Below are 9,048 nucleotides of genomic sequence, written 5' to 3'. Positions count from 1 at the left end.
AAAAAAAAAAAAAAAAAAAAAAAACAAGCATCTTTTTCCTTGAATGCGTCCAGCTTTGGCATCACTTGCCCACAGGGCCCTCTCTCCAACGCTCGGCCCTCCATTTGTCCCCTTCGTTTCTTTCCACCTTAAAGATACAAGCCCCTTCCTCAGTTTGGTCCCATCTGCCACAAACAGGCCCCCACGCCTTCCCTGATAGTCTGGCCCCCTTGCCCTTCCTGCCCCTGGTCCCTGTAGACTCCAGCTCTTGTCTCCTCCCAGCTCAGCAAGGCCCCAGCCCCTGTGAACATGGCGGCTCCTGCCTCAACACCCCAGGCTCCTTCAACTGCCTCTGTCCTCCTGGCTACACGGGCTCCCGTTGTGAGGCCGATCACAATGAGTGCTTGTCCCAGCCCTGCCACCCAGGAAGCACCTGCCTGGATCTCCTTGCCACTTTCCACTGCCTCTGCCCACCAGGTACCAGCTGGATGGGGCCTTGGGTCGGGGAGAAGGGAAGTAATCCTGCACCCACTGGGAATTGCCCCTCCAGAGCAAGGATAGCCTTAGGCCAGTTGGGATGGGTTGCCACAGGATACTTCTCCTCTCTCTACCCCCAGATAAAAACTCGGGGACATCCATGACCCCTAGGAGAGAAAGACTGCCACAGATAGTGGTGAGGTTGTACACTGCTCAACTGTAGGGGGCTGCCATTCATTTCATAGTCATCATAGAGAGTGCACAACCTGGTCCGCTGTACATGGCAGCCCAGCAAGGAAGGGCAGAATAGCAGTTGATAAACTTTCCATGCTGCAACCTCTGCTCATGGCAACCCAGAATGCTCCCCCAATCACAGAAATTCCCCTGTAGAGATAGAAGATAAGCCCTTAAAATCCCAAAAGCCCTGTGTGCTTGAATTTGCTGTAAGCCTACACTCACTCCAGGCTAGTTTTAAGGGGGAAAGCCTCCCCAGGGAAAGAGTGACACCAACATCAGCGATCTGAATGAAACTAGAAAAATAACAGCTGACCTTGTGCGAGATACTGTCTGAGGTGAGTCATTGCCTCATTTGCTTATTACAACAACCCTATGAGATCAGCGTTCTCACTATGCCCACTTTATCAATGATGAAACTGAGGCACAGAGAGGTTAAGTAGCTTGTCCAAGGTCACCCAGCTAGTAAATGGCAGAGCTGAGATTCAAACCAAGGGCTTCAACAATTATCAGTAATACACCACACTGCCTTTCTAAGCTGAGCAGCACCCAAAGACGGTGGCTCAGGCCACTCACAGACAATCATAGAAAAATAAGAGAAAACTGTTCAGTAATCCAAGGGACAAGATCGTAGATGTCAAGGAGCTTCAGAAGCAGACCCCCCAGGCAAGAAAGAGGAGCAGCCGAGGTCCAGAGGCTGATCCTCAGTTCAGAGTGAGACAGGAGAGACCAGGATGAGACCAAAGCAATGGGACAAATATGGGAGAAACACAGCTTCCCAAATGCCTTTCAAATTCCTCCCCTTTGGTCTGGACACTGTGGCTCAGGCCTGTAATCTCAGCACTTCAGGAGGCCAAGACAGGAGGATTACTTGAGCCCAGGAGTTTGAGACAGTCTAGGAAACATTGCAAGACCTTATCTCTACAAAAATAAAAAAAAATAAGCCAACTGTGTTGGCATGCACCTGTGGTCCCAGCTACATAGGAGTCTGAGGCAGAAGGATGCCCAGGTGCTCAAGGCTGTGGTGAGCCATGAGCATGCCACTACTCTAGCCTGGACAACAGAGCAAGACCCTGACTCAAAAAGAAAAAAAGGAAAAAAAACTCCTCCTCTTTGAGATCCCAGTTCTCCCTAGCATGGCGGCCTGCCCGGTCACCCTCCAAGCAGATGTCCACTTGTCTCATCCATACCTTGAGGGTCTCCAGGCTGATCAGCCCACGGTAGTGAGCCCTGCCCTCTGTGTACACAGGAATGGACCCCAAAGGCACTTCCTTGCAACCCTCCCACAGATCCTCAGCAGGTGATAGGTTCCCTGAGTTTTCACACTAAGGGGCAGAGCAGCAGGGCCTTGGGATCCATCTTGTCCAGCCCGCACACAGACAGCGCCCCCTGAAGGGGGCTGCCTGATGGGGGCAAGTCAGGGGTAAGGCTGGTTCTAGAACCGAAGGCCGAAAGGGGAGCAGCCAAGGAAGGGCTGCCTGGCTGAGCCTCGCCCCTCATGACTCCCATGTCCTCAGGCTTAGAAGGGCGGCTCTGCGAGGTAGAAATCAACGAGTGTGCCTCAGCTCCTTGCCTAAACCACGGTGACTGTCACGACCTGCTCAACGGCTTCCTGTGCACCTGCTTGCCCGGTGGGTACAGAGTGCACCTCAGCCACCCTCAGCCCCCAGACTCTGACCCTCCAGAGTTCAGGCGCAGCAATTGCCTAGTCTAGCCAAGGAATCCCCCATTTCTCCAGCTCCTTCTCTGCTCCCCAAAAATCTCTTCTGTTACATCCCCAAATCTTCCCTTGCTTACTCAACCACTTTCATCTCCATCCTGATAAATCACTCAAAGATCCTCCCCCCCAGCCCTCCTGCAGAGTCTGCCGTGTACTCACCCCACATGTTTGGGACCCAGGCTGATCTCAGCACTCTCACCGTAGATGGAGGGAAAGCTTTTCCAAGCCTTTCTCCTCCAGCCTCAGTGGACAGCCCTCTGTCCACTGCTATGATAATAACTACATTTAGTAAATATTCACTTCAGACCAACCAGTTGACTATGTACTTTTTGGACATTATGTCATTTAATCCTTTTAATGGGACCATGAGGTAGGTTCCATTATTATTATTCCCCTTTTACTGAATAGGAAACTGGAGCCTAGAGAGGTTGACTAGCTCGGCCAAGGTCATGAAGCTGGTGGGTGGCTGGGCTTCACTTTTTCTGCAACACTGTCCTCCAGCCCCATGCCCACTTGCCCCATGTGTGTTCTCTGGGAAGCCCCCCAAGTTCACCCTTCCTGGCAAGGGGCAGGACCCTGCTGTGTCTCCCTCGATGACCTTGGTCTTTGCTCCCCATCCACTCCCTGTTCCACCAGGATTCACCGGCACCCAGTGTGAAGAAGACATTGACGAGTGCAGGAGCTCTCCTTGTGCCAACGGCGGACAGTGCCAGGACCAGCCTGGAGCCTTCCATTGCATGTGTCTCCCGGGTAAACTGGGGCTCAGACACCAGAGGGGAGGGTGGGGGCAGGGGGCCGATGTCTGTGCAGGTCCCTGACCCTCCTGCCGTGCCATAGGCTTCCAAGGGCCACGCTGTCAGACCGGGGTAGATGAGTGTCTGAGTGGCCCTTGCCCCACTGGAGCCAGCTGCCTTGATCTCCCAGGAGCCTTCTTTTGCCTCTGCCCCGCTGGTTTCACAGGTCAGTAGGGGAGGCAGTGGAAAGGACTGGCAGGGGTTTTAGCCCATTTGAGGTGGGGCAGAGTTCATTGGTGGGTGTTTGATGGTTGGGATGTGAGAATAAAAGAGTATCCTTTCAAGTTATTCGGTACAAAACCTGCACAACCATAGGGACAAGGAGAGATGTTATGGTAGGGCCTAATTGGGCCCAACATAAACTTATTTATTAAGTGCCTACTATCCCAGACACAGATGCAAAGTTGAGTGGGAAAGTTGCTATCCTCAAATGGCTTTAAATCTAATGCAGAAAATAAACAAATAAAATCTAATGTAGTCTAATGTAGAGAGACAAGTCTCTCATTGATTATGGCCCACAGAGGTGCTCTGAGGGAGGAATGCACAGGGTCCTATGAGAACACAAAGGACCAGCCAACCAAGACTAAAGATGAGAAGGCTTCATGGAGGAGGTGGTAGCTGAAATTAGTCTTGAGAGATGAGTAGGAGTTTACCTAGATAGAATGCCAGATAGTATGTTTTAGCTGGAGAAAACTGCATGTGCAAAGGCACAGAGAGAAGAAAAACACATCCCACTTAAGGAGCTCTAAGGGGTCCAGAATTTAGGATGCAGCTGGACAAAGATGAGAAATGCAGTAGTTGTAGGAAGGGCCATGTCATGCAGAACCCCATGTGTCATTCTAAGGAAGTTAGACAGTATCCTACAGGCAATAGGAAGCCACTGAAAAACAGGTTTGTGGGTAATGAGCAAAGCATGCATAAGAAGTGACCTTTGGCTGGGCACAGTGGCTAATGCCTATAATTCCAGCTCTTTGGGAGGCCAAGGTGGGAGGATCACTTGAGCCCAGGAATTCAAGACCAGCCTAGGCAACATAGTGAGACCTTGTCTCTACAAAAAAATAAATAAATTAGCTTGGTATGGTGGTGCATGCCTGTAGTCCCAGCTACTAGGGAGCCTGAGATGGGAGGATCATCTGAGCCAAAGAAGTCGAGGCAGCAGTGAGCCATGATTGTGCCACTGCACTCCAGCCTAGGCAAAAGTGAGACTCTTATTCCAAAAAAAAAAAAGGGAGAAGTGAGCTTTGGCCCCAAGGACATGAAGGACTCTGTTTTCTTTCCAACCCATCTCCCCACCACAGGTCAGCTTTGTGAGGTTCCCCTGTGTACCCCCAACCTGTGTCAGTCCAAGCAGATATGCCAAGAGCAGAAAGACAAGGCCCACTGCCTCTGTGCTGATGGAAGCCCCGGCTGTGCCCTCACTGAGGACAACTGCACTTGCCACCATGGGCACTGCCAGAGGTAATATTTTCCTGGCTCTCCACATTTGCCCCCTCCTCTGGGCTCTCCTCAGCTAGGACAGGAAAAGACAGACAGTGAAGTGTGGGATGGTAAAGTTCTTAGGGCAAGTCAATGGGAGGGCTCAACTGGTATTAATCCAAGGAAGGGAGTATTCTTTAAAAATGGGGGAAGCAGGCTGGATGTGGTGGCTCACGTCTGCAATCCCAGCACTTTAGGAGGCAAAGGCAGAGAATTAGCATTGCCTGAACCCAGGGGTTCAAGAACAGTTCTGGGCAACTTGGCGAGACCTTGTCTCTACAATAAATCGAAAAATAAGTTGGGCAAAAAAAATAATAATAATAAGTTGGGCATGGTGGTGCACACCATGTAGTTATAGCTACTTGGAAGGCTGAGGCAGAAGGATCGCCTGAGCCCAGCCTTTGTGACAGGGTGAGACTTTGACTCAAAAAAATAAATTAATTAAATAAAAACTTAAAAAGAAAAATAGGGGAAGCAAGGCCAGGCATGGTGGTTCCCGCCTGAAATCCTAGCACTTTGGGAGGCTGAGGCTGGAGGATTGGTTGAACCCAGCCTGGCAACATAGCAAGACCTTGTCTCTAGAAATAAAAAATAAATTAGCCAGGCATGAAGTAAAGGCCAGGCACAGTGTCTCATACCTGTAATCCCAGCACTTTGGAAGGCTGAGGAGGGAGGATCCCCTGATCCCAGGAGTTCAAGGCTGTGGTGAGCCACAATCGTTCCCCTGCACTCCAGCCTGAATGACAGAGTGAGACCTCAACTCAAAAAAACAAAATGGGGGAAGCAGAGGACTAAGGGATCAGAGCAGACAGAAGAGCATTAAATCCTAGGGCTATTTCATCATTCATTAGACAAATATCTATTGAGCATCTACTTTGTGTGACTATTGTTCCAGATACTGGGGAACAGCACAGAGCAAAAGAGACAAAGCAACTGCACTTAGAGGGCTTTCATTCTAACAGGGAAAGACAGATTTATCAATAAGTTATAGAAGGAATATGTATATACCTATATATCTATCTAGTTGGAGAAAATGAGTGGTGGGGACAGGTGGGAGACGAAGGGAAGTGGTGCTGAGAGCAGTCATTGAAGAAAGAGGCCAGAGTCTCAGGGCCAAAAAAAAACAATAAAGAGAGAGAGAGAGAGAGAAGGTCATAGGGATCTGGACAATGGGGAGGAAAGAGGATACAATAGGAGAAGAGATAAATCCTCCCTTTTCTCTTTATGACCAGATCCTTATGCATGTGCGATGTGGGTTGGACGGGGCCAGAGTGTGACGCAGAGCTGGGGGGCTGCATCTCCACTCCCTGTGCCCACGGGGGGACCTGCTACCCCCAGCCCTCTGGCTATAACTGCACCTGCCCCACAGGCTACACAGGTGAGGCCCTCCCTAAACCATATACCCCTGGGCTGCTCACCTCTAAATCAAGGGAAAGACATGTGACCATGGGCTCTGCATCTCAGTCACCCGCAAGGAGAACTGGGCATGGGCTGCAGAGGACACGGGTGACATGTGGGAGGGGGTGAGAAAAGAGGTTGGATGGGGGAGAATAATCAGGTTGGAGATGAGGTAGGGAAGAGAAAGGGACGAGGAGGAGGGTGGAGGGAGAGAAGGAGGATCCCCTTCCTTAGAGTTTGCCTGTTTTCCCCAGGGCCCACTTGTAATGAGGAGGTGACAGCTTGTCACTCAGGGCCCTGTCTCAATGGCGGCTCTTGCAGCCCCAGCCCTGGAGGTTACTACTGCACCTGCCCTCCAAGCCACACAGGGCCCCAGTGCCAAACCAGCACTGACCACTGTGCACCTGGTGAGTACCCACCATGTCTTGGGGCTGGGCCACAAGGGGATAGAGAAACTGGGCAAGGTGTGTTTGTGCCATATTTTTAAAAATTGGGAGCTGAGTGTGGTGGCTCACACCTATAATTCCAGCACTTTGGGAGGCCAAGGTGAGAGGATCACTTGAGATCAGGGGTTCAAGACCAACATAGCAAGACCCTCATCCCTAAAAAAATACACACATACACACACACACATATATGCATATGTGTATATATATATAAATTTTTTTAAATGAAATAAAAACTTAAATTGAATGGTAACGAGCAACTTTTTTGATGGGAGATGTATGTCCTGTGTATGGTGTGACTCAGGTCACAGGCCAGATTACAGGCAACGAACCCAAACCCTCACAGCCTCCTCTCTCCAGCCCCATGCCTCAATGGGGGTACCTGTGTGAACAGGCCTGACGCCTTCTCCTGCCTCTGTGCCACGGGCTTCCAGGGCCCACACTGTGAGGGAAGGATTCACCCCAGCTGTGCAGACAGGTGAGCAGGGCACAAAGACCCCTGGAGGGTGGGGAGCCCCTCGGCCTTCCCACCCCTCCTCTCCATCTCCCCTCAGGCTCCAGGTTGCCTCCCACTCCACGCCCCACACTCTTGGCACTGCTTTCCTCGTGGTTGGCCATGTCCCCGGTAGATGCTTCCCTACCACAGCACACACTCTCTCCCCCTTGTTTCCCAGAACCTACTTCTACTGTGCTCTGTCTCTGTCTTGTCCAGCCCCTGTAGGAACAAGGCGACCTGCCAAGACAGCCCTCAGGGTCCCCGCTGCCTCTGCCCCCCTGGCTACACAGGTGGCAGCTGCCAGGTAAGGGGCACTGAGCCAGGTGTGCTGAGGAGGGGGTTAGCTGGAGAGTTCTAGTGGGGTGGGCCTTGGGGACTAAAAAGTGGGCAGCAGGAAAGCTTGGGTGGGGTATCCACAGGAAGGGAAGTATGGTGGTCTCAGTCTGGGGGTCTAGCTTGAGGTCTGTGTGGAGTAAAGAAGAAATCCTGAATGGGCTTCTGATTCCAGGCGCTGTTCTGGGAAGGAAACCAGAGTAATCTGGTCCCAGACCATTCAGGAGAAGTTTTAGAAGGGATTTTAGCTGGGCATGGTAGCTAGCACCTGTAATCCCAGCTACTCAGGAGGCTGAGGTAGGAGGATCGCTTGAGCCCAGGAGTCTGAGGCTGCAGTGAGCCATGATCGTGCCACTGCACTCTGGTCTGGGTGACAAAGTGAAACCTCAACTCAAAAAAAAAAAAAAAAAGAAAAGTAAGGGAGTTTGAGAAGCTGGAGTGGGCAGACGACCATCTCTGGGCTGGGAGCCTGTTGCTCTTTCCTGCCTCATACGCCCTCTCATCTCTCAGACTCTGATGGACTTATGTGCCCAGAAGCCCTGTCCACACAATTCCCACTGCCTCCAGACTGGGCCCTCCTTCCGGTGCCTGTGCCTTCAGGGATGGACTGGACCTGTCTGCAACATTCCACTGTCCTCATGCCAGAAGGCCGCGCTGAGCCAAAGTACCAACCCAATGCCCGACTGGAGAACAAATGAAGAAAAATTGGGTGTTCTCCCCTACCCCATCCCTAAGGGCATCCACATAGCTTTTGTTCTGAGAACCAAAGCCACACAGACCAACCAGTTATTGACTCCACAGTTCAACACCTGGGGAAGTCTAACACAACTCCTGTCACCACATTCAACATGACTCAAGCAACACCAACCAGTTCAGTCAACAGTACTCCAACTTGACACAACCACCAGGCATATGACTCCACGCTGAGCAATTCAGCTCTGTCCTGATCATTATATCTCAAACAAAGTGGACCACATTTAACCCAACTACACTCAATACATTTCACCCCACCCCCACTCACTTTGATGTTACACTAAGCCCTTTGTAAAAGAATGCCCCCTTATTCAAATAAGGTTCCACAAGAAGAGCTCAGGAAAGAGACACTGTGGCATTAGGGGATGATTGATGGTAATCACAGTAAGAGAACATCAAGTAGGATGCAAAACTCAGGGATAGACTTAAGCCTCATGTTCTCACATGAAGTATCCCTTGAGTTCTTCTTTGCTTAAGACTTGTTTTAAGGCTGGTCATGGTGGCTCACACCCGTAATCCCAGCATTTGGGGAGGTCAAGGCGGGAGGATCACTTGAGCCCAGGAGTTTGAGACCAGCCTAAGCAACATAGCAACACCTCATCTCTACAAAAAAATCAAAAAAATTAGCCAGCTATAGTGGTGCATGCCTGTAGTCCCACTTACTTGGGAGGTTGAGATAGGATCGCTTGAGTCCAGGAGGTGAAAGCTGCAGTGAGACAGAATCATACCACTGGAGTCCAGCCTGAGTGACAAGGTAAGACCCTGTCTCAAAAAAAAAAAAAAGACTTATTTTAAGCCAGGAAAACTGGTACTTCTAGCATTCTGATACTCTTTAAGAGGTATCTCTCCCATATTCTGGCAGAAAAGGTGGGAAAGGAAATGACGTTTTAACTCCTTCACTGTCAGGAATTTTTTTTTTTTTTTTTTTTTTTTTGTTGGGGT

At 50.5% G+C, this 9,048-nt stretch overlaps 1 protein-coding gene across 1 annotated transcript in view; it reads left to right on the top strand.

Annotated features, from left to right (window-relative positions):
* The window catches only part of NOTCH4 (notch 4), a 26,726-nt gene that overhangs the window by 4,259 nt on the left and 13,419 nt on the right, over positions 1 to 9,048 (top strand). Inside the window, exons 8-17 of the mRNA XM_008068792.2 lie at positions 262 to 456; positions 2,208 to 2,321; positions 3,047 to 3,160; positions 3,248 to 3,370; positions 4,503 to 4,662; positions 5,913 to 6,058; positions 6,333 to 6,485; positions 6,885 to 7,002; positions 7,237 to 7,324; positions 7,864 to 8,017. Coding sequence (XP_008066983.1) covers positions 262 to 456; positions 2,208 to 2,321; positions 3,047 to 3,160; positions 3,248 to 3,370; positions 4,503 to 4,662; positions 5,913 to 6,058; positions 6,333 to 6,485; positions 6,885 to 7,002; positions 7,237 to 7,324; positions 7,864 to 8,017 — 1,365 coding nt within the window. The remainder of the gene's footprint in view (positions 1 to 261; positions 457 to 2,207; positions 2,322 to 3,046; positions 3,161 to 3,247; positions 3,371 to 4,502; positions 4,663 to 5,912; positions 6,059 to 6,332; positions 6,486 to 6,884; positions 7,003 to 7,236; positions 7,325 to 7,863; positions 8,018 to 9,048) is intronic.

This window comes from Carlito syrichta, unplaced genomic scaffold (assembly GCF_000164805.1).
Source record: "Carlito syrichta isolate Samal-C Ts95f unplaced genomic scaffold, Tarsius_syrichta-2.0.1 Scaffold311524, whole genome shotgun sequence".
NCBI classification, from domain to species: Eukaryota; Metazoa; Chordata; class Mammalia; order Primates; family Tarsiidae; genus Carlito; species Carlito syrichta.
Note: the sequence above shows the minus strand (reverse complement) of the source record. Positions and strands in the feature narration are given on the sequence as shown.